Source organism: Nicrophorus vespilloides, unplaced genomic scaffold, assembly GCF_001412225.1.
Source record: "Nicrophorus vespilloides isolate i.1.1-1 unplaced genomic scaffold, Nicve_v1.0, whole genome shotgun sequence".
Classification (NCBI taxonomy): Eukaryota; Metazoa; Arthropoda; class Insecta; order Coleoptera; family Silphidae; genus Nicrophorus; species Nicrophorus vespilloides.
Window position 1 is genome coordinate 14930 of NW_017096883.1, and position 26593 is coordinate 41522.

The 26593-nt window shown below is 33.3% G+C and overlaps 2 protein-coding genes across 4 annotated transcripts; one reads left to right on the forward strand and one right to left on the reverse strand.

Moving 5' to 3' along the window:
- Positions 1-8874: 8874 nt before the first annotated feature.
- On the reverse strand, positions 8875-13494 carry LOC108558382. 3 transcript variants are annotated; one of them, XM_017915281.1, is made up of 2 exons: positions 13321-13494; positions 8875-9170 (listed from the first exon to the last, which is right to left on the reverse strand). In XM_017915281.1, exons 1-2 carry the CDS (start codon positions 13321-13323, stop codon positions 8949-8951), a joined length of 225 nt encoding a protein of 74 aa, XP_017770770.1. In that variant the 5' UTR covers positions 13324-13494; the 3' UTR covers positions 8875-8948. The 3 variants fall into 3 exon arrangements, with proteins under 3 accessions (XP_017770770.1, XP_017770772.1, XP_017770771.1); XM_017915283.1 differs by lacking the exon at positions 13321-13494 and adding an exon at positions 13171-13258; XM_017915282.1 differs by lacking the exon at positions 13321-13494 and adding an exon at positions 10901-10982.
- Positions 13495-19971: 6477 nt separating this feature from the next.
- LOC108558381 lies at positions 19972-26345 on the forward strand. Its single transcript, XM_017915280.1, has 2 exons — positions 19972-20951; positions 26160-26345. Exons 1-2 carry the CDS (start codon positions 20522-20524, stop codon positions 26252-26254), a joined length of 525 nt encoding a protein of 174 aa, XP_017770769.1. The 5' UTR covers positions 19972-20521; the 3' UTR covers positions 26255-26345.
- Positions 26346-26593: the final 248 nt, after the last annotated feature.

Here is a 26593-nt window from a genome sequence, read left to right on the forward strand (position 1 = left end):
TAAATGTTCTTCAATCGGAAGCGAATAAGTGTTAAATCTTGCATCAACAACGTAATATATGTAAAGAGCTCTTGCGTAACGACAGAATACGGGATTGGCTAGCAGTGTATAAAGTTAATTCAAACGGTGTCGTCTCTCATTCATAAATCAGCGATGTAAATTCAGACGACGTACCAGAAATTTAAGCAGACATCTGGATGACATAGATTGAAAAGTAGGTCATTATTTCTATATACAAATGTATTCAATAATTTATATTAAGAACAAAGAAAAAAGAACAATTTTTACTGAACTGAATAAACGAGCAAAATGAATTGTACAAAAAATGACTCGCTTAATGAGCGACGTTTCGCATAACGAGTGAGGATGAGAAGAGATGCCCCGGATTGCGCGCCTTCTACATCTTTGTTTAAAGCAGACTATACTTTGCAAATATAATTTGTGTTTGCTGTAAATGCAAAACACAAATTTATTGTGTCCAACCATTATTATAATATATAAACACACTATGTACGCTTTTTTATATAAATATTAAAAGTGTAAAGAGACTTCAAACAAGTCCCCGAATTGATACAAGTAATGTAAACAAATATAAAATCATACACCGTGTGTGAATTGGAAAACAGTTCCTAGTGTTAGTGGTCATTTTAGTTGCATCTTAGTGTTGTTTGTGATCACAAAATTTCCAAACTTGTGTTTAGACATGTTATTTGTGTTTTTTTTTTGTGCAAAATGTAATAACACTTGCATGTTTCCAAATAAAAAGCCAAAGAATAGATATGAAAAGCAAAACCATTAAAAATCGAGACCAAGTTATACTTTTTCTTCTCCGGCATGGAACGCATTATCGTAATTTACATTAGTTTATATAGGAAAACGTTAAGCGAGGTTCCACTTATTGGCCACCAATAAGATATGTTTATAATCTATTATCATATGTATAACAAGAATTATCAATATTTATTCATTGATTTCAGAGTGTGACTTGCTCACTACCCTGTCTTTACACTGTCATTATTTTCTTTAATTCATTGTAAACTTATGATAACTGTTTCCTTTTCATATTCTTATCACAAGTGTAATTCCTGGATGTAAATATAGTAAATAATTATGTTCACTGTTCAAATATTTTCTTTTTCCAAATACGATTGGTAAATCCGTGTCAACGATATTTGGACAACAACAAAAAGAAAAAGATAAGCGCGCCTGTCTGTCTGTCTGTCTGTCTGTCTGTGTGTCGGCTTCGTCAATATTTGGAAGACAATCCAAAAACTTACTCATCACATTCGGTTCACCGACAAAAGGACGTACGCGTTTCCACCTAAACGGATATGGCAACAAAACAGAGCGGACTAAACAAGAAGTGTACTTTTGGTCATCCTCTACATCATGAGGTTTGGGGAAAGCACAAAAAAAGGGTCACGGTGTAATGAGCCCTTTCAACCGTTGGAATTGTTGAATCAATCTTACTGGACAGTCAGTCAAGCCAAAGAGAGGGATTAAATTTGAAAAGGTTAAAGAACTTCTACTATACTTTCTACTCTTGCAAGAACGGAACGCATCTTGTTTATTGTAAAAGATTTCGTAAGGAAAGTTATCACAAATGTTTAAATTAAATTCTATGTTCATTAATCATCGGAATGTAAATATTTTGGAAAGATTGTGTAAACGAACGTATGTATATAGTAATAATTATAATAATAACAAAAAAAAAGTAAAGATAAATTACTCTACGTAATTCTGCATGCAAATAAATATACATTACATCATCGCTTTGTTCCAGATAACATTTCATATCCTTTAACATGATATTTTCATAATACAGGAGAACATGGATACGATGATTATAAAAGCACGTATTTTTTCAATATTAACAATAAGATATGTTAACAATTATTAAACATTGTATAAAATTTTTGCTTGTATTTTTTTTCCTATTGGATTTACGTTTATTTATCATAACCAATGGAATAATGGATTGTAAAAGGTCTTCGCTTTGAAGCTATAATTTTCCACGGCACACTTAAACACTTCTTTGAAAAATAATTGAATTAATTATTAACATTGTTCTAATGTTTAAGATTCGACGACTGCAGTTGATTTTTCGTGACTATTTGCGGAAATTCATGTTTCCATCACAATTGACTAATTATTCTCTTATCATGTGTGAGAATTGTAACATAAGAATTGTTTAAATGTGCGCAGATGGAGGTGATTCATCGTAACGTTTTCGTGCCCAAATAAGGCGATTTTTACCATAATTTTCTAATTGTTTTATTGCTTTTGCCTATTTAGATTCAAATTAACTAATTGAATATACAATTTTGATAATCCATACATATAAATAGTTTTGTTTTAATTAGTTCTAAAATAGATTAGATCCCTAATTTCACCTATTTAACAATTAGTTAAAACATTATAATAACCGAAATAACCAATAGAATTGTTAATATTGAAGTCTTGCTGTTCGAAACTCCTTCTGTTCGTGGCCCAATAAGGATTGTTCAAACGTTCAAATAAGCTGTAATTCGTCGTATCTATTTGAATTAGAATTCAAGAATACAAATTATATTTACTTTCACACATTTCTTTGCAATTATTTATGTAATTGTATAATTGTTCTAATAGTATTATTAACATGTGAATGATATTGATTGAATGTACTTAATTATATTATATTAGTGCATGAAAATGTGTATAAAATTGTAGACGAGATGCTATTTATAATCCTTAAGCGTAGCATTAACCATATGCCACTCGTGTTTAAAGGGTCAAGTGATAGTTTCTCCTCTCTTTTTTTTCCCCCGTCTCCAGATAGGAAGCGAACTGTAGACACACACACACGCACAAAAAAAAATTAATAAACGTTTATATAGAAAAATGACACCCTTTTGGAAGGCATCTGCTTAATGCACGAACCACCCATGGTAAATGGTGGCATATTATTCGAGTGGCGGACATCCGACCGTGAAATGAAACGAAACACCCTGATTATCACAAACATAATTTGAGACATCTTTACCTTACGCTGGTGTACGTGTGTGGCATAGAAATTATGTGCAAGTTACGTCGGAAAGTTAATATAAACAGACACACACCCATAATAATAACCGTACTCACTTTTCAATTCAATTCAATTAATACGAATGCAATTGGTACGTGATGTATTTTTCTATTACAGTCTTTATAATAATTATACTAAATGAAGTAAAATTTATTACACGTGCAACATAACATAATTAAGTTATTCCTATTATTGATAAATGCACTTATTTTAATATGCAAACTATAGAAAGCAAAATATTTTCTGTTTATTCAAATTTTTGGAAACATATAATTTTCGACTTTCTAACCAAAAATATGTATTTCCTATGAAAGTATATAACAAGAATATTAAACTAGTTTATTTAAAAGAAATAAGGTAAGAAAAAGTAATAAAAACATACTGAAAGAATGTCTAATAATGGTATTATATAAGTTATGCTTATTATGCAGTATGAAAACGCTTGTAATTTAATAAATGAAAATAAAATTACATAGTTTTTCTACTGGTTCTCTGGTTTCAATTACATAATCTGATCTGCTTCGACTGGAAATATTAAGTCTCTCTCTCTCTCTCAGGGTTCTCGATATGACGAAGCATTAAGCCAGAGGATGTGAAGTGGTTCCCAAATAATTACTGATACTCTTCGTTGTTTTTTTTTCTTTCTTTCTTTCTGTCTTTCTTTCGTATTCCACCGGTGGAAATGACTATAAATTAAACGAACTGATATTTGTTGTGTTCGCGTTGCTTCATTTTCTAAATTATAATAATCGCGACGGGCAAACACGTTTCCAGTGAAAGAACAAAACAGAAAAAATAAGTAAAAGAGAGTGAAGAAGTACGAAGCGTACGTCGGTCGTGTTTCTTTATATAGAATAAATGTTGAACCAAGCAAGCTGCAGGAAATGGTGAGAAGCCTTATTTAGAACTGAGGGAAGTGCATCTAGTCTTAGGTATGGATCACATGTGTATCATGAACTTCCGGTACACATATGACAGGATGCTTACCTTATTCTGGAGCGACTGCCACATCCTAATTTGCGCATCTGCCTGATAAGAAACGACAAGAAGAGAAGAAAAAAACAAGAATGCTGTGTGTGTGTGCACCAGTCACTAGATTTACAGCGTAAATAACGGAACATTAAGTTTCTTCATTTTATACAGTTTTCACAAATCTTTTACATTGTTTGATTGAAATAAAGTAAAATTTATGAAAATGTCAGTTTCTTATTAGATTTAATTAGTTTACTGGTAAATTTTCACAAAAAAAAAATCAGGGTAATTTGAGTAAACATGAATTAAAACAATATGAAATGTTAACTTTCTCACAGTTCGTGTAGAAGCAGACTTTTCTTCTGCATGAGCGACGCAAACAAGCGACGTTTTCGTGCCCAAATAATGCAATTTTTACCATAATTTTCTATTTTTTTTTATTGCTTTTGCCTATTTAGATTCAAATTAACTAATTGAATATACAATTTTGATAATCCATACATATAAATAGTTTGGTTTTAATTAGTTCTAAAATAGATTAGATCCCTAATTTCACCCATTCAACGATTAGTTAAAACATCGTAATAACCGAAATAACCAATAGAATTGTTAATATTGAAGTCTTGCTGTTCGATACTCCTTTTGTTCGTGGCCCAATAAGGAATACAAATTTTATAATTTGTAATTTGAGTAAACATGAATTAAAACAATATGAAATGTTAACTTTCTCACAGATTGTGTAGAAGCAGAACTAGACTTTTCTTCTGTATGAGCTGTACGTAATAAAATTCAATCAATTCTAAGTGATAAGACAAAAAACTGGTTTTTGTCATGAATTGTGCTTGAATTATGTTTTCTTATTGATGTGTTAATAAGAAATATTAAATAATTAATATAAAAATCTTAAAAAAGTAACTCATGGGAAGAAATATCAAAATGAAATAGAGTAGCAAACGTGCATTGTGTACATAAGTAAAGAAACGAGTAGAAGAAACACGTGTAATGAACACGTCAATCATTTTTCTTTCCCCCTTCGCAAGCATCCGCGGCGAATGCGAAACCCGTAATTGATGTTTTTAATCCCGCGCAAAAGATCAATCTTAATGTATCCCTATTTAACAACAAAAAAAGGAAGTCTTGAAATCTTTGCTAACCATAATTACGACTTATTTGTATTCGCGTTGAATTATTCATACGGGATATGCACATACGCACATGAGCGCACCGGAATAACACACAGCACAATCCCAGGTCGCATTCAATCTTGTAGACCGTAAAATTAAAACACTGCTTCTAAAAATGCTAATTTTCCTTCCCCATTGTCACGGCAGGGGCGAGTTGTCAAGATGGGAGCGGATTTTCCTTACATCCCGATTGAAATCATCATCACTAAGCACCGTGAAGTGAGGAATAATGAAGGAGAAGCGAGGTGTTCATTCGGAGGGACCTAATAACAAAGGCAATGAGGACACGTTGAAAAGAGCGAAACGAAAAAGAAAAAACTCTTAACGAGCGGGACAAAGGAATAATAATAACAACCATCGTGAAATGCATATCGAATCGTCGGCTTGAATTACGTAAATATTGTAAAACGAGTGCACGGTAGTAAATAAATGGAATAAGTGCCAACCGAGTGCGGCAGTCAGTGTGTGTGTGTGTAATATGCAGTTACACTAATTGGTAATTTTATCCAATTAAGTGGCTTTAAGTTATGTCATTTGACCTTACGCGCGACATATGGCAAATCTAGTTGCTGTGTGTGTGTTCGTATGCGCTGTATCATACATGCCAGCAGTTTCTTGAAGGGTTCAAACGTGCGCGCAATTAACGTCATTGAATTCAATATAGGAGAACCGAAACTTGAAACGAGACCAACGAAATAAAACGAAAAAATGTGTATGAAATAAATGAACGAAGAAGGAGAGGTCGATGATGATGATGCTTGTTGCAAAGAACACGCGATTCGTTGGCGTTGGCTGAGGATGTTTATGTTTCCTGTTCTGCAACAAAATCATACCAAAAAAAAACAAATATGGATGTACTTATCTTGAACGATAACCGAAATAGTACCTTAAACAGTTTTTTAACAAAGACAAACACTGGGGAGTGGAACCGCTTTATTCTTCATCAAATATATAATGTCATGTTAATTGTTATATAAATATTTTTTATCTACTTATACGAATTAAGAAGAACTTCTAGAATTTTCATTGTCTAATGCGTAAGAAATTTTCCATATTCAATTTAAATAGCAAACATGTATTAAGATTTTCAGAAGAAAGATCTAGTATATTAATATTCTTTTGAATGAAGTACAGTGGAATCTCGCTTAACGAGTTTAATCCGTTCCAAAATTTCCAGATTTTTACTCGTATATTGAAACATATTCAAAAAATACACATAATATGTGTACACTAGTTTCAAAAATGTTGTAGCAGGCGTTTCTCTTCTCACCGTCACTCGTTATGCGAATCGTCGCTCGTTATGCGAAGTGCCTGTTAAGCGAGGTTCCACTGTATCTACAAGTAGTATCTTAAAATAGAATTGCTAATTTCCGGATAAAATAAGAAAATGTGAATAAATTGAACATTAAAATCTTCACACTTCTGCATATGCGAATGAAGTTAGATTAACATGTATCTATTGAACATCCTGTATACAATTGATATCTATTGTGCACGCGTGATCAGTGAAGCTTTTACAAAATAAAAAAATGTACATACTGAGCGTTCTCTTAGTAATCTTCATACATAAATTAACATTTAATGTGAATTTGTAATTTGTTATAATGAAAAGCAATTAATATTTGTAATAATATTTCTTCTTTTATATACTTGGTTCTCTTTTTATGCGGTAGATACGTTCCACAGGAAAACGCATAAAAATAAAGGATACGTTAAATAATTTTTTTAAAACCACATAAAATTAAATCAATGAGTTACAATATACCGAAAATCGCATAAAAAAGGTTTTATTAAATTTCAGAAAAATAATTAGTCTTACTATCTGATTTCTTTCTGAAATCATAGACAAGTTTATTCAATTTCAGAAAAATATAATTTTAACATATTCCTTCTAAATTTATACGGAAAAATTTTACAAAAAAAAATACAGAAATTTTTTATGAAAGTTAATCTTTCTTCACATTTTTTTCTTTAGAATTATATGAGTTATATGAGAGTGTTCGGCATAATTTGCGAACTGAGTTCGAAATCACTTTCATCACTAGAAGATAGTCAGCATATCAGATCTATGTCCTGAAGATAATGATTCTTCACAAGTAAAATTAGTCTCAACTTCGCATGTTGATTTTTTCCCTTTGACAATATAATCAGTGATTAAACTTGGCGATGGCTTTGCTATTTTTTTTTGTACAATTCCTGATATCCAGAAATGCAATTCTTAAGATCGCGTTGAAATTTGAATGCTCGTTCAGAATTATCATCTTTTTCGATGAAATGGTTTTACCAATTTGTCTCCAAACGTGTCAAAATGGCCTAAAATAATTATTTTAAAAAAATGCTTCTTGAAATAAAAATCGCATAACTTTAAAACACTTTTATTTTAGAACTAAAATATTATTTTTTTCATAAAGCAAATTCTCAGGTGTAAAGGATAGGGCGGATATATTCGCCGATCGTTCTCATAAGGTTACCTGTTTAATTCAAAAACTATATAACTTAAGATGCAATAAATTAAACTTTTCCTTTCAACATCTATTAGTAAATTTGCCATCTAACATTCAAATTTTGTTCGTGGTATGAACAAACGATACCCATTCACCAACCGCAACAGAAGTCTACTTAAGTAGATTAAATAAATCTGAATTGAAACCTAAACTACTGACGTATTATTTATAATTAAAAAAAAATGAAGATTCTGAAGGAATGAGCACTGGTTAAATGAAATACACTTATGCGTTGCTTTTATTACGTAAGTGGCTTACGCAACTTTAAATGGATGGTCCGAAGATTGTTTGAATTAAATTGTTTCAATAAAAAGAGAAGCGTTAATTGCGATTCACTGGAATTAATCTCCAGCTGACTTCGTAAGCAACGGGTTGCTCCTCCTCGTAGTGCGGCAGATGCTACCTCTTTCGCAGATGAACAACAATAAAACGGAGAGATAATCAAGGGTTGCTTCAACGTAAAGAATGAACGTGATCAATCATTTAAAATATAATATTTCAAACAATATGTTAAATTTGATTTACTTTGTTCATTAGTTAAATGATTGTTGTGTTTTAAATGAAAGTTTTTACAAAAAAACGGATATTAATATTGTTGTTTTTTTTTTTGGATTAGAATCAGAAAGCGACAAGCACCAATCCATACGGCACTCCCATGAGCTATCTCTAACATAAGTGTATACGCAGTGTACTCTAGGCTGCGCCTTTGAATCCCGGAAATATGGAAGAGTTGCTGCACTAAGAGAAGTTCATTGAAGAACGAAACGACAAGCCGTCGCCTCATTGACATGGAAATGTTGGTATGAAAGAAATGATCCGAAGCACAACATTTTATAATTCTCTATATTGATCATCATTATTTGTAATAACAACAACAAAAAAAAACAAACACAAAGTACACAAAGCTATTTCATATTTTTGTCTAAAACCAAGTTCGATTGCACATTAAATATAATAAACATAATCTAAAAACTAAATTACATAATCTTTAATATGTATATATACTTGCTGTATTTGGTATGTAGCTGTATATAAATTGAATTAAATAATAAATAATTAAAGTAACATAATAAAAGTAATGAATAGATATAAAGAGATTAAATAAAATTATATTAAACAATAATTTAGACTAGAAGAATTTCAATATATATTTTTGTATAAATATATGTAGCACCAATTAATAATAGTAATAATATATTAAGTTAATAGTTGTGGGTAATTGCATTACGGACTGCCCTGATCGTTCGAGTTGGCCTTGACTTCACTCCATTCCCAATTTCCGTCCAAAGGTTTCTCCTCCTTGAAATCAAAGTTCCATCTGTCTCGGGCTTCGTTGCACGACGAAGTGATGCTGTCGACGAGGAACGTTTCCGTCGTGTCCTTACTGCTGCTGTTCGCATCTTCGTTATCGGAGAAATTTAAGCGCCGGGCAACGTTCTTCGCCATCTGTGAACAAAAGAATTCTCAATCGTAACACGGATCTGTCAAAAGTTCGTAACCTACAATTTTAAGTGATACGTAAATCTAATTACACTTCATTTATTCTCCATTTAAGTTTACGCAAACGTTTCGGTTAGAAAAGTTATGTCCGTTTCGTTCATTATCAATGCAATTTGCTAAGATTTTAGTACTAGAAATTGTATGCAAAACGAATATTAAACGTAATTAATATAACATAACGATTATACATATCTCCATGGCAAAGAACAAACATTGTTATTAAACAAAGATTACCAACTCGAAATAAATAAATATAACTGATGATTCGTGATAATTAACAGAAATACATATTTTCAATTTATTATAGAATTATTATTTATATCAGTCCATTAATTTATTTATTATTAAAGACTTTCATCAAGTCACACCTTGAAAACATGCGATCTACTCGGAATGTACAAATTGTTATTTTTACATATATTCATTTATTTCTGTCAAATCTGTCAAGTGGTTATGAGTTCTCAATCTGTGATGCTTTTTGTTTGTGTTTTGTTTTATAATCAATTCGATCATAGCAACATACGTTCAAAGTTTAATTTTTATAGTTAAGAAAATATATATTAATGAAAGGAAAAACGATATAATTGAAATAAAAATATAAAAAAATGTAATCAATTATGGTTCATATAAACATGATTGAATGTCAGTGTGAATCCTGCAAAGTTGTTTACTTTTGGCTATCTTCAAGTGACGAAATCCAATGTAATTCGATTTCGTTCTTTTGCAAATGAAATAATGCAAGACTAAACAAATAAGCAATACCGTACGATGATCATATTTTATATATTGTTTATGCACATCAATAATTTGTATATAGATAATATTTATCGATTACCAATTTCGGTAGACATGACGTCGATTTGCAAACGACAATCCTTATCAAAATACACATTTGCATGCATTATTAGATCGAGTGTATGTTTTAATATTCAATTTCTATTAAAGCAATAAATGCAAAGAGAAATTCATATATGATCGTTATTTGCATTGATAAACAATTGACTGAATTGCAGTGTAATCGTCGATTGTTATGTCTCAGAAACAATAATAACTTGATTTAGTCATGGAACAATTGCAATTTACGTTAAAATATTGTTTCAATTTATTTGCAACGCATCCTTGATAAGTGTTTTCTCTTGTTTCTACGCGTTAATAACGATTGTAGATAATATATATATATATAAAAGAAAATATGTAATTTTAATTATAATTCTTTGTTTATAAGACACTAAAAATACACGTATTTATTAAGCGCGCGTGTGTCTTTACGTCTGTCTCCTCCACCCGATGGTTCGAATCTATTCTAAACNNTCTCTCTCTCTCTCTTTCCTTATTGATCTGCCGACGCCGATGTGATTATGGTGATTCTATAAATAGGAGTACATTGCACTTCCATTACAAAGCGCGTCTCCTCAAACACGAGGATTTATTTATCACGTAACAATGTGCATAGAAAAGTGGATTAGATTAGTAACTAATAATAAATATGCGGTTGTTCACATGCACATATATTAATAAAGATAACCAATAATCTAAGGTTAAATCATGTTATCATCATTGAAATCGAAAGCTCGATTTTGCAACAACGAAAACGTTTCAATTTCATTGTCATTCACATATAAACGCAAATGAAATCGAATTACAATTGTCAAAAAAATGGATCGTTCAATACGTACTCTGAATAGGACAACTCGAAGCGTGTCGTCTGGTAGAGCTTCACAGTCGAACTAGTGAGAAAATCCATAGATTTCGCGCACGCCCAATGACACGGTAATTATTTTTGTGTATTTTTGTTCTTCAATTGCACGACCACCGTCTCTCATATGTAACGCATTCATTTTGATAACGCACGCAATATTATTTTTATTTCTTTCTTTCTATAATTTCAGCGCGCTCCGGATACGTGCGGCATTCTCGATGCACCGACATTAACTAATGATTTCCAGCCGAAATACGTATCACTCAGCATTTGATAAGTTTCTTATGCTGCGATCTAGTGAAACTAGATGCATTTTATTGTATAATTAAAGTTTTTATTTCGATTTAGTTGCTATGCGAATAAATGACATAAATACATCGTTTTATACGACTTTATTATAGTTAAATGTTTGATAGACAAGTATAGTTTAAACAATTGAAATCACTTTTTACATAGTTGGAATAGATTTGTCTACTGGAAGCGGGTAGTTGCATAGAACTGCACACTTAACTCTTTGCGGACGATCGGCGGATATATTCAACAATATTAGTTTCCAAACTAAATTGTAATGTAACAAATTAATTTAGCTAAATTATTTTGATTTAATTTCAATAGAAAGGTACGAAACATCATTAATTAAGAGATTATTAAAGTTGGCAGTGACCAGGAAGATGTTCACTTCAACGTAAATGATTAATTTTTAATAACTGTCCAGATCGTTAGACAAGTAGGATTGTCCTACAGCATAAATCCAGCCAGACCGTGAAGCAATTAGATGGTCATGGCTCTTGGTGCAAAATATTCGTAGTATTAAATTCGCCTTTTCGGCATCTCGTTGCGCCCCGTTGCTTCGAAAATGATGACGCACATCAGCTACCAATACCTAAATCAAACCTAGTCGATGAGGAGAATTGTCCAGGAAACGATAGGTCTAGCGGAAATTTCCATTGACATTGAGCGCGGAAACCTTCGTTTGACATTCGTCCATTGAAATGTTGGAATTCAAACAGTTTTTGCATGTGAACTGTTGCACATTGTGTTCTCGTTCATTATTTAAAAAAATAATGCTCCGTCTCTATTAATTATGTGTCTAATACTTAGAACGAAAAGATAATTCAATTAACAAGTTAGTTTTCGTAATGAAGACTTCCAAAGATTGATCTCAAATTGAAGCAAGCTCGTGAACACCTAAACCACTTACAAGTCGTAAAGACGATCAAAATAGAAACGCTCGATAACCAATAACCTTCAATGCAAGCAAACTAAAAATACGTCGAATATTTCTACACGGAATTTTATTTAGTGAAATTACTTTAAAATACTTCGCAAATGTAATACATAAAATGATAGTTTCTTTTCTTCTTGTATACACTATTTATTATACTATCCCAGCTTCAAACAGTGCGGAATATTGTTGGAACCTGACTATACGAGCTTTTACTTTCATATAATATACAATAATAATAAATGTATATACTTTTAAAGAAAAATAAACATTTCGTTTCGTCAATTATCTCCCGATGCGATAATTTCGTCAATCATGACGCATACTGAGTAATAAACCTTTCAATTAAATCTATTTAACGTTTTAATGACTTAAATGTCTCGGGGGGGAAAACTGAAATGCCACTTTTATTTATGGGTGTTCGATTTAATTGCCAATTGCGGTTATTATTTTAATTAAAGATGAAAGAGAGGAAAAAATAAATTCATTGCTGGAGAGAAAACGGATAATTTGCATGGAATTACACTTACAGTTAATTACGTTTCTAGATCAATATTGCTAACAAAATTTTTCCTTTTCTTTTTAAAATGTAATATACAAATATAATTTCCTCTCTTCTTATCAAATGCGATTTAGAATTTTCTATTAAAGGTATGTAATTTATTTGCTTAAATCTTTAGAAAATTATATTTTTTTTTCTGGTATAAATACATGAATTTTATGTATCAATTATTTTGTTCCAAATAATAGAGAATTATAGACGTATTAGATGTAGAAAACGCATATTTATTATAGAAATTTTAGTATCCCATAATTCCTAATATTTAATACATATTTACAGTAATTGAATATTAAACAAAAATTGAATAAATTTGTTAAATTTAATGCTAGAAGAGCGTTAATTAAAATAGTTTTTTTTTATAATATCAAAATGCAGTAATGAATTTGCAAGTTATTCAATGATTCTGTTCCACTTAATAGATAATTACAGATGTATATGTTTAAGGTGTAAGACTACTTACTATTTACAACGTGAGTTGTGGCGGAATTAAAGAGCGCACACGACGGGATGCCAATTTAAATAAATTTGTAATTACTAATGTTCCAAGCCTCAGCTTCGAAGTGCGCGAATCGAATGAATTACGTTTCGGATTTTGAATGCTCTCACTTACCATTCGATAGATCCGAAGGATGATGATATTTGGGTTGCGATTAAAGGACTCATCGTGGAACAGCAGCAATCGTTGTGGCTCTTCTCCGCGAACTGCTAAAACGGCGAGTTTTTTGAATAATTTTTTTCACACCGCAATTGTTGCAGACAATGCGTGCTGGCTCGGCCAATGATTCGACTGGGAAGTCTACGTTTTTTTCCCTCTCTCTGCGCGAATCGTTCTCGCGTTTATTATTAAGATTAATTGCACGCCACTTCCGGTTTTACTGTTTAGCGGAACGAAACCACCGCCACTCCACTCTTCGGGCAGATTTTTGTTTTAGTACGGTTTCCTTCATTATTATGTTACACATATTGAATTTCATTCATTACATCGTCCATCAAATTAGATGATGGTGCTTCGCTTTGGAAACTCGAAGAACTTTGTTCATGCAATTGAAATATAAAAATCAGTTTTATTTATCCATTTCACGTTTTAATATTCAACGTTTAATGTTTAACTGTTTTCGTACGCATACTTGTTTTCATACGTAGGTCAACTAGCATGCACTAAACATTAATATGCACGGGCCAGTAATGATGATGGACGTGTTGAAGTTGTACCATGTACTTTTTTATATTCATATATTTCATCACATCACTATAATCAACTCTACTATTTTCTATTGGAATACCACATAAATATTATTTAACATAATGAAAGAATATCTTTAAATGCATATAATAAATATTAAGTCTCGATTAAACGTGTTAGTAAACTTATTCACTTGTATTTGTAGAAATGATTCATGTTTAAAAATAAGTAAACTTTTGATCCAAATAATTATTTTACTAGAAATTTTGAATTTTCATTGATTATTCTAATAGTTCAAGTTAAGTTTAGAAAACTATCTATTATGCATTCACATTATACGAAATATGAGATATAAATTGAATAAATTTGTTATTTTTTATGCTAGAAGAAGGTTTGGTTTAACGTTAATTAAAATAGTTTTTATAATATCAAAATGCAGTAAGGATTTTGCAAGTTATTCAATAATTTTGTTCCACTTAATAGATAATTAAAGAGCGTACACATTTTCATTGTTTCTTCGAATAGTTCAAGTTAAGTTTAGAAAACTTTTCTATCTATTATGCAACCACATTATACGAAATATGAGACACAAATATAGTGACAGATATTTATGTCACATGTCAACTCAAACGGACGACGTTGAAGTTTAAAATTAGTAAGTAATTGAGGAAACAACATCTTGATGTACACTTTTAAAAGAAAACGCAATTGTTAGTTGTAATTTATGGCTATTTTATAAATAATTAAAAAATTATTACTTAAATATAAGTTAAGTTAGTCTGGTTTTCCTAACAGATGAATTGAGGAACAGAAAAACAAAATTGTACATTCAAATTTTGCAAGAGACTAATTTCGAATATGCTAAATCTTAACATCTCATATAATCTATTTCATTTCTTCATAGTTTTGTATATAATCAATATTTTTAGATAAGTTGTATTCACTAGCTACAACTTCAATGTTTTCAAGTTTAAGTTTTCAGGAAAATGTAATAAAAGTACAAAATATATTTACTTAAATGACATTTAAGGTCGTCCCAAATATTACCAGAAAACCAGAACACCTTTAAATAGGACAATGTGTTTCATTACGTTAAACAAAACACAGAGAAAATGAAATGGACGCATTCGTTCTATTGTTTTCGGGAAACAAAAAATAAACTGGACGATCAAGAGCACACAGATTCTTTCTTTGCTCGTCTCTCGTTACTTTTGACCGGAGCGGAGCGTCGTAATGGTGAAAAAGAAAGAATAAAACGAAAATTAATTACAGCCCGGACCAGAGAAGTAGAAGAAGAGAACAGAAAACAAGGTTTTGTATTGAAGGTGCAGGGAAGATTAGACGTGTGAGATTTCATTTGAAAGAGTCATAAATATTTTTAAGTTTGAGAAAGAATGCGAGGACAGAGCTATGGACTGGGGAGGATTAGCCGTCCGTCCGTATACATCACAGTCAGCAGTGAACAATATCTAGAACTGGGGCTATTGATAAAACTTTCAATGGTCATATGTTTCCAGACGTACATGATTAATATTACGGTGTCCGTGTAATTTGAGCGAGAACGTTGTTAAGAAACAATAAATTACTTGAAACGCATTAACGCTGAACATCTGGCAGTATTAACCATTAAAAAAAATGTTATTAATTTATAAATTATTTATATTATTACTCCGTTCATTTCCAATCTTTCCATATTCGCTTTTAAATAATTTTAATTAATTTAACTGTTTTTGCATGTAGCTTTAGCATCTAATTACAATAGACCATCAGGTTCAACAATACATTAAGACAATTATATTAGTTAATAGAAACAGCAAGAAATCTTTAATAATAATATCTAAAGATATAAACTAGAAAGTTCTTAGAACATTACAGAAATCATTGTGAATTAGAAGATTATTCTGGCGTGGAAAACAGTTTTCTTTATGAACTAATACCTTTTTGATTATTTCTTTTAACTTCTTCGTACAAATGATCCAATGGTCAAACACATTTCTTTGACGCCGGTGAAAGAGCCCAAAAACTTTTAACGACCTCCAAGTACAAACACGTAACAAACCTATAAAGATAAATTACAACTGTTATTAAGGAGTAAACTCATCAATTTATATGGACGTTATTTAAATTAACCTTTCTCTTATAAAACTTAATTCCTTCAAACAACAACAAAATCAAATTATTACTATTATATCATATAACAAAAATCTTATAACAAATTTTAAGTTAGAAGAAAGTCAACTGATGTATTAAATAATTGGTGTCACGATGATTTATTTGAAGGAATGGTACATTTACAATTGGTCTATTAATACGTTGAAAACAAAGTGAAACATCTAGAGACATCTAATAGCAATTAAAAATGGTGTTGAAAAAAAAGCGAAGCGTATTATGTTTTTATTTCCTAGCAACAGTAGTAAAGTATGTGAGAACTTCAGGGTGGTGGAGTTACACACAAAACATTTGGATGGAACGCGTCTGCGTTTGTTCTCATTTTTCTCATTCTCTTACATATATATTTTTTATTTTTTTCGGTTTGTCGGTTTCCGTGAGAATGTAAATTACGTAGACAATTTATTTTCGTTTGTAATATTTAGCTTCTTTCATTCTATTCCAAATTTATTTTTTTTTGGTTGGTGTTTGTATGTAATTACATGTGAGAAATTTTACGCGCCGCGATTTGATGTAAATTTGATTATTATACACACAAATTCACACAAAAAAAAATTGTATTTTTATTGTGCATCGACCGGCACCGTGACTTTGCCACTTAACGCAGATCTCATTATTTCTGAGGTGAGTGTCGTCTGTATGAGTGTGTGTGTGCTCTCTCTCCTTCTCCATCGAATTGGCTTCATAATGCAAGCGCCAATGTAATCTTAATTCAAATAAATTAAAAGGTTAACGATTCTGAACCGCATTACATAAGAGTACTTAAGTCAGTTCCTGCCGTCAATTGTATGTAACTTAAGCAATTTGTCAAATATTCAGTATATTTGTTGCGTTGCGCATTAATGTCACGTGTCAATTTGTGTTATTTTCTTGCTCTTGTTGTCGTTGTTGCACGAACTTCGCGTTATGACGTCGCGCCTTCAACATTTGAATTTCAGTAAAAAGTAAACGCATAAAGTTGTTTGAATTCCTTTGATTCACTAAACTTCAAAATTTGCTAAAAAGGTGAAAGAGAAACGATTAACAATTTCGTAGTCGAATATCAATTAAAATATCTTCTCTTCGTTTCCATTAATTAATATTTTATTCCATTGATAAACCGTTTTTCTCTTCTGAATTCATCAATACTTACAATTCTAAGTCCACTAGTTAATTAATAAAGTTAGTTTTGTTGCATTTTCTATTTATTTATTTATACTTCATCTTAATTTGTCAACTAATTAACTAGACAATATTTTGAATAGATAACACGAGCTGCGTTTTTTTTTTTACACACACACACAAATTTATATATATACACGCTTACGTTCCGCTAACTTTGTGTTATGTAACCTTGCGCCGAAGCAAACAAGCAATTACTGATTTAAAGTCGGTTAAGTCAAGGTCAAGTTTAATGTGCTAGCTAGTATGGCTAGTAATCATTTGCAAGTTGTGTGGATTCGCGTTTGCTGTGCTGCAATACAGACGCAGAGACAGACTTTATTATGTTTTGCATACTTGGGAATAATTAACCGTTGGATAGGTCACAGAACGACAGATTACGATTTTTTCGTCTTTTCTTTTTGTTCACTAGTATGTTCAATCGATAATTCAATTAATTCTGGTACCCATGATAACCCATGAAAAACATGCCAAATCTCTGTTTTTCCGGGGCCGTTTCCGCAAACGTTTGCAGTTTACTGATTTCATATTCAATTAATCAATTTCAATATTCAATAACTCTTTAAAGGATATTTTAAAATCTTTGTTGAAATTAGCAAACAAATTCCTGCTTCAATCAAGGTAAAATTTAATTCAATAATCTTTGGATAACATTTATCAATAAATCTAAATCTAGTATATATTTCCTATAAGACAATACAAGTAACAATAACTAAATTAATGTAGGTAAAACAAAAATTTAATTTTGATTTGGTGGATTTGCGTATGCTGTATTAGTGTGGATGTAATTTTCTTCTTATTTCTCGGATACGAAATTCGTGCCCTCGGTTCGTTCCCAAGCGTGTGGTAAGCCAAGCGGCGGAAGAGTGCAAGAGGTCATGCATCCGTTCATCCGCTCAGGGCGGAAATTCTCACCCTCGAATGCATCGGTGTTTCTTACAGGAAACATACGTCGGGTTTTCGAGAGCAGGATTTGGCAAATGGGAAAACGTTTTTTTCTTCTTCATTTAGCATTTAGCATTTTGCGTGTCCTTTGTTTCATACCATAGTACACATACACTCTCATACGCGTACATACTAATTAATCTACACGAAATGCATGCACTTCACGGATCATCAAGATAAGGTATATTTATTATCGTGGACTCGACGATTGTTTATAGGCGGAGGAGGAGGATGAAAAAAAAAATTCAAACACCATATAATTAGAAAGTTTACTACGTCCGTAATACGAAATTGGAAATTTATTTAGACGCTAGCTTAGTGTACAACGCTGTGTTTGGCATGAGGTCATTCATCTTTTCAGTTTTGTAATCTGTTCTCTTTACGTGTAATTAATAATTTCGATTTTCATTTTACAAAAGTTGCGATTACTTTAATTAGCATCCGCGCTGAACAACGAGTTGCATCTACTTATATATATAAATATTCTCTCCGGAAACTAAAAACTAATATAATGCAAGTTTACTTTATGCAAACAAAGAAAATGTAAATGCTTTATCACGAATGTAACGTCTAGTATTTTATGTCTATTTATCTTTAGTTTTTTTCAAGCCCAGTAGTTACGAACCGACTTTGGAATTAGTCATCTTGGAGATATAATCTTAATGACATCAGTTGATAATTTACTTCGTTATACAACTTAATTTTCTTTCTTTTTTTTAATTATATATTTATAACATAACTATAGGGGAACAAGAGATATATTATTTGATAATAATTAAATATCGATCCTTTCTCTCTCCATCGGTAAATGTATTGATTTTCTATATTATGTTTAGGATTTGTTATCCCTCTATGTACGTGTACCATCTGTCGTCGGTAATATTTGCGTACGCTCATATTATTCTATGTATGCAGCAGAAGGAGACGAATAATAAGTTTTAACAGCACATAAATACAATAGATAGAATGATAATAGTACAAATATTTAGTAAATAATAAGATGTAGTAAAATAATAAGTAGAGTTTATTGAAGAATATTAATTTCTTTCAATTTAATTTTGATTTCGGATAATTCTATATCTAAATTATAAAATTTGTGTGCTTATTAAGAAGTTTATAAGAGAATAAACACTTTTGAATAAAATTGTATTACAAAAAAATTAAAAGTAGGCTTAGCATATTTTCATACAATAATTAAGGAAACTTGATTAGTATGAAGATTATTTGATTCAAATTTGCAAGTGGAATAGGAGATGTATGTAGTAAATGAAGCAATAAGAGTGCAAATGTAGACAATGAAACAATAAAAGCTATAAAGTAAACGAGACGAATAAAACATTGGTTGATGTCATTTCCTGTGAAATTGAGAAACGATAAATGATAATCAAATGCAATTGTTTTAAAGTGCACGCGCAGTGAGTCAAAAAATGGACATCGATTTAAATATTTGAATGTGGTTGAGTGTGGTTGATCACGCAAGTGGTTGCAGCAAAAGTAATATATATTTATGTAAGAGAGAAAAGTGTAAATTGCTGATGTTGTTGTATAAAATGAACGCGTTTAAATGAAAATCGGAGATAGCGATTTAAATATTTAAAATCAAAGTGTGCACAAGTATCTTGTGTGTTGGTTGATGTTGTTGTTGTGTGATGGTGGAAAGAAAATGATGTAGAAGTAGAATTACGTAGATGTTTGAGTGTTTAAAGGAGGAAATCGTGGTACAGAAAATAGAGGAAAGTAATATAGGTGTTTTGTAGTGCGAGTACTGAGTAGGCTGAAGTACGCTGTTTGCAGTTGGTAAATTTATGACGGTGCTGTACAATGTGTAGCAACCATACCGGCCTCCCCCTTTGGTTAGAATGAACCAACTAAAACCTCGATAATTTGGGTCCGCTAGAGCGAGCCACCGGCACAGGCACGAGTCTCCTCGCGGATCCGGCAAGTTTAGTTCTACGAGTTGCGTCGAACAAGTTACGTGCGTTCGCCGTTCATCTCACCGTTCATCGACAACAACAACAACAGCAGCAGCAGCCAGCCCCCGTGTCAATAGGGTTTTCCATCCCCAAGTTCGAATACGTCGTGTACCCCCGTATCTGACGTGCGGATCCTGTCCAGTGCAATCGTAATTAAACGAGTGGTTCGTCGCGAAAAAAACATATATAAACAAAGAGAGCTTTGTTTCATATGCAGCGTGGGTTGACGACGCCTAAGATCGTAGAGTTGCCTAACCGTTGTATTTTTGCTGTGTGCGAAGCGAGAAGCGGTTTCTGACGCGATTTTTTTCAATTTTGTTGTTGTTTTTGGCAAATTTCGGTTTGTTTTCGAGGGGGAAAAACAAGACAAGATCAACAAGATGACATCGATATTCCGCCCCATCCAAGCCAGCCACGAACTGTTCAGGATGCGTTCGCCGCTCCCGAGACGACAGGAGAACAGGAACGGCATCAACAAGGTGCGCCGCACTCTCTTCGAGCCCATCAACCACGAAGAGACGAAGCGATTCCTCGAGCAGGAGTTCTCTGACCAGATGAAGAACGACATCGCCAAATGGGAGTTCGACTTCAAGAAGGAGGTGCCCGTCTGTCCGATCGGTGCGAACGCCGGTCGCTATATCTGGAAAGCGGTCGTACCCAACACCGATAACATCACCCATGCTCCGAAGCGCAGAAGGTCCTACGAGGACGACGAGCTCGATCAGTCCGACCTGTATCCGCAACCGCTGGCCGAAAAAGAAGTTGTCATCGAGAACAACAACACCATCAAAAAACAAAAGAAAATCACAGGTACGATGATTCACTTTTCTTCGCCCCCTTCGATCTATAAAAAATGTCAAACAATTGCAGCATTCAAATGCCAAGACCATTATAACACATAAAACAACATTAAGCATCCATGAAAGTGGAGTGCATAAAATCAATAGGATTCCAATAAGACTAGTTCGACTTTTTGTTGTTGTTGTTTGTTTATTTCTTCGATATTGTTTCGTTAAGCAACGGCAATAAGAGCGACGGCCCGCTGCGTTTTTGTACTTACGGCCACAATAAAAATTGTTTAACGTTGATATTGGACGCAGCCAAACGCCATTAGCATATAATTACTCAGTATTATGCTAACTTTATTGTGCACTAGTCAATTCACGCTGCGCAAATACACATTTTATTCAATTAAAACTGCCGCTCTCGATGTGCACCGAAGAAGAAGTAGTAGTAGAAGACGCGCAACGCTTCGGACCATAAAAAATCATTAATGTTAATTATCGTTGCTCGCGTAATTACCGCATGCATATAAACGTACTTATTCGTTTCCTTCTTTAATGTGTTTGTGAGACGCTGGAGAAGAAAAAAAAAGGATTCGTTGCTGAAGAGCGGGACACACGCCGCAGGACGATCCTTGCGGAAGACTGCATCTTTCACTTATTTCTGAAACAAAAACAATATTCTAATTATTTTTACATTTTTCACAATTAGTTTATTTAATCTTGTAATAGAATTGTAAAGCGACGAAAAACAAACAATTTCAATTGCTACGAGATTTAAAAACAACGTCAAAAAACAAATATCGATATGAATATTTGAAATGCAAGTAGCATATGCTTTGGGTGAAAGTTTATTTTTTTTTAAGAAAAATCGCATCACTCGTCTATTTGCTCACGTTTATGTATATTTCCAACGTATGCATATAATAATAATAATACGAGATTTGCATTTTAGCTGCTATTTGTCTCCTCTCACTAGCTGAATAAATTAGTGGGCTAGATTTATATCGAGAAACGGGATTTTACGTTTTCTTTTTTCGTGCTTAGTTTTTTAGTGCCACACCATTACGCACGTAGTATTATTTACAGTTAACTATTTCGAATTCCATATAGAGAGAATACTAAATATTTGGATTAAGCAATTGAGCAATGACAACTCGGAGAACAGCCTTCGCGCTCTTTCTGACAGAAAATTTAGTAGGTGTTGGATGCTAGTTATTTCATTTATAGAACTGTTCATTTCCGCATCTGAATCGTGCTCGGCTTTAATGACGCAATAAAGATGATATATTTTAATCAAAACTTTAAGCTATTATAAATATTTGTTTTATGATTGAAACATCATGAATTTCAAATTAGTCGATGTTTATAAATATAAACTGGAATTGGTAGGCGTCTGCAGGATTGCAGTTATTTGAAAGTATTGTTTATCATGTAATTAACCTTTATGTGAATATTAATAACTTGTGATGTATGTAAATCGATAAAGATTGAGCAAAATTTCTAACGCTAAAAAATAAATATTGCAAATGTTCTATCAAAGGGTACAAACAGAAATGTTGGGGGTATTGATTAATTTTATGTATTTGCTTGGGGGATGGAAATTGAATTGAGTTCCATATCTATTGTGTCTGATTTATAGTAGGGGTTGAAAGTGTGCGCGTGTCTAGTTAAACAATACGCGTCCCCCATTTTCATCATAGACGGGACGAAATGAGTTAGTCCCCTACTCGTATTTGTCTACATATTTCGTCTATCCGCTTCCTTTTTTTTTTTGGTGGAAATTGAACAGCTGTTTTGGCGGCAGATGCTACTCTATTTCTGCCCTGCGGTACTCGGCGAATGTTTGCCGAAAGGTGCAACATCTGATCGTTCCATAGGGGGTGTATATATGCGTTACACAGATTGTGAATAACGGTCATTTTGGAAAAAGGGAAAAAGCATCCATCCCCCTTTTGCAGCAACAACACCAGTTCTTGCTTTTTGCATCCTGCTGCACGCTTTCAAGGATGGTTAATTAATTGGCGTGCGCGTGGGCATCCGATATTGTGCTCATCGGGTTAATAACGGGACCCGATTGTGCACTTTCCGAATGCCTATATGAATTTCATCAATAAACAGAAGCTGGTCGTGGCACGAGGATAAACATGCCCAGGATGCCACTGCGAAGTGTGTTGGTGTTTACGTGTACGTCTATACATATATAAACGAGTGGCTATTTTTAAACTTGCCCCGTGCACCACACTACGATCATCATTATCCAGTCCTGTGCTTAAGAAACAACAACGAGGAGAACAGGAGAAGAAAGAAGAAGGACAACAACAACACGAAAATAAAAAGAGCTCGAAGAATATATATATATTGCAAGCCTTCGAAAAGCGAAACAAAAAGAGCGAGGATAAGTAACATGAAATGAAAAAGTTCGCATAGCCTGGGGGAGTTTGCCGTTAATATATCACATACAGCAGACACACGTTTATTATTAGTTCACGCCGTTAAAAGTGCAGTAGTCGCAGCAAGTACCCGAAATGACTTTGTTTATTTTATCAACTCTTATGCAATTGTATCACGCTTTCACTACTTCTTCCTTGCGTTTCATCAGCCACATAAAATATGAAATCATGATAGTGCGTCGTTCCTTCGCTTCTCTTCGAATTATTATTCCGAAACTATCTTGTGGGTTGCTTAAAATTCTAGCGGAATAAACGTAAAAGCTACCCACTTTATCTTTACTATTTTGTGTATATTTTTTTTTCTTCTTCTTCGGTTGTATACATTGAGGTTCGTTGAACTCGCGAGAAGAGGTGGTTTCCTTTCACTGATTCCTTCTGTTTGGAAGCGATATTTTTTTTTCCTTCTTCTTCATCTTCTAAATTTTATTTTGACACGTTACGACACGATCCTATCTAAATTTTCGTTTGCCCTTCATTAATCAATTACCATCGAATCGAATATAAACATCATCATCAGTGTCACTCCATATTGTTATATTAATTTCTCAGTTTTGTTTCACGATTGTTGTTTTTATCTCAGTTGTGTTTACGCGCAGTTTCCATTCGGATAATTTTATATTATGTGCGTGTAGCTTCTGTGTAACAAAATATTTTCCTAGTAATCGTAGCTTCGCGGAGTATATAGTCTACTATGTATGTATGTACACGTGTGTTTGTGTGTGTGTGTGTGTGTACGGCTGGAAGATATAAATTTTATAATTCGTATCAAAAACCGGTTATGTCCAATGTCCCGATGCGAGATGGTCAAGCAACTGGCCCCAGGGATGTTCCTTTTCCACTTACTCTTCTCTCTTCTCGTCGCCCGAGTGCTGCTGCTCCTCCGCTCGCTAAGCGTGTATTCAATCATCTTCAAGTTCACGTTCGTTTATCTTGTTCATATTTCATCTTATTCACTCTCGTGTGTATCAATCTCGGTTCCTATGTGTTGTATAATAATTTTGTTAGTAGGCCTATACACACGCATACAGCGGATGGACGCATACGCACCATTGCGACCATTGCTGCCTAAGAGGTGGTTCACCTTGGCCGGTGCGTTCACCTAAACTTAGTTACTACGAAGAGACTACGAAATCAGATTATCTCTCTCTCTCTCTCTGAGAGTTTTGTACAAAAAAAAAAGAAAGAAAGAAGAAACAAAACAAAATATGACAAGAGATAGAAAGAGAGAGAAAAGAACTCGACCCCCGAGGCTTAAACATTTGTATTTGTGTTCCAGTCGATCTTTTTGTGAGGAGGAAATATTCTCTGCAGCTCTCGGTCATCACAAAGAAATGAAAAGAGATATAGAAATGGCGCAGTATAGTAAAAGGATGCGGTGACAGACGCGGAGTGCGTGTTATTGTTGTTCTTCTCTCGTAGCAGCTCTAATTTGAGTTTTTAAATTACATGTAATGAGCATCAGCAGCAACAGCAGCAGCAGCTGTGTGATGGTTTGATTTTAATCCGGGTCAAATTAATCGCAAAGTTCATCAGCTCTCCTCCTCCCATCTACGCAAAAACAAGCGTTTATGCCGCTCGCTGATGTTCATCATAAACTGCTATTAATCATCACTCCACATTCGGTGGAGAACCGTTCGCTCTAGAGCCAATACCAAAACACAACGACCTTCGATGGTTATTGTCAATGTTATATAATAACCCACTGAAACATTTCCAGTGCGTTACGAACATTTCGTACGCACAGTTTCTGTTGTACCATTGACCCTGAGACGTTACGCAATGGATTTATTGCGTTAATCTACTGTACACAGTGTTTGTACAATTCATAGACATTTTTTCAGTTTTAAAAGTCATTTTGGAATCATATTGTTATTTTTCCTTCAATTTCATAAACACATTATCGCCATACACTAGTTTCCGTGTATAGTAGAAGGCCTGTGATAAACACGGGAAACGAATACTACTCTACATGTGCGTAGTACTACTGCGGTCCCATTTATCTCTCCGGTTTACGATCACTCTCTCTCTCTCTTTAGCTGGTGGCCTCACGTTTGTTCCTCTTTTGCTCATCCCGAGATCACCCCTAACGCAGAATAATAATGATACCTGGCGTATATACAGTTGTATGGATGTGAACCGTTACGTGAATTCGTTGTTGCGAATAATAAATAGAGGTCATGCAGCAAGTTTTTAAACTCCGCGATGGATGAACACGTGCGCGCGCGCGCTCTCTCTGTCCTCTCTTTGTCGAATTTCGAACATGTGCGCCTTTTCCCACGTTTGATTTCAACCCTCATCTGTTTATACGTGCGCGCATCTGAAACAAAACATACCGAGTTCCATGTAGTTTTTCCCATGAAAGAGTTGCGTATGACCCAATTTACATCCGGATAGATTGAGTTACAGGGCGATCGAAGGAGGCCAACGACTCCGGAAAACATTTACAATAATACGGAGAAAAAAGAAGGAATAACAATAATCGTCTACTTCGGAGGAAGAGTATCCTCTGGCACGTTCCTTCGTCTTTTTTTCTCTCCTTCCTGAAGTATAAAACAGGTTGTCTTCACGCTTTTTCTGGCTAAAAATACACCTAAGGCGGCGGTGGTGGAGGTGGCATTGTTGTATAAATTGACCAGAAATGATTCAGCGTAGCATTTGTTTGTTATTGTTTTTATTTTTGTTTTTTTTTGGCGAAGGTCGAATAATATTTGTGCAATGTTTAGTAGCGACCGTTATTTCGTGACCTCCAACATATATTAACCTTATTTTCTCTCTTGTTTCAGATTTCATGAGCGTGAAGAAGCGACAGGCAGAGCCGATGAAAAAGTTGTCTTCAGTGGTGCCACCGAAAATACCCAGGCAGTCGCACTGTAGTTAGATAGTTATCACTTTCCTGAAAATCCAATAACCAACCCCCCCATATCACCTATCACCCCCCCCATTCCCCCACTTTGTTACAAATATCGATCTCGTATAAATTTTTATTTGTATAGTACAATTAGTTTTTTTTTTAATTATAAAAGAAAGAAATTTATATTTTAGTTGTACATTCTTGAGTTTATTATTTTTTTATTAATTTATTTAAAAAATAAGGTTCGTTTCTTTTGCTTTGTGTGCAGAGAAACTTTAGAGAGAGAGAGGAAAAAAGCAAAGCATTTGTTTTCTTCTTTTCGGTAACAATTGATGTAATCTTTATTTTGATTGGTTTATATTTGTG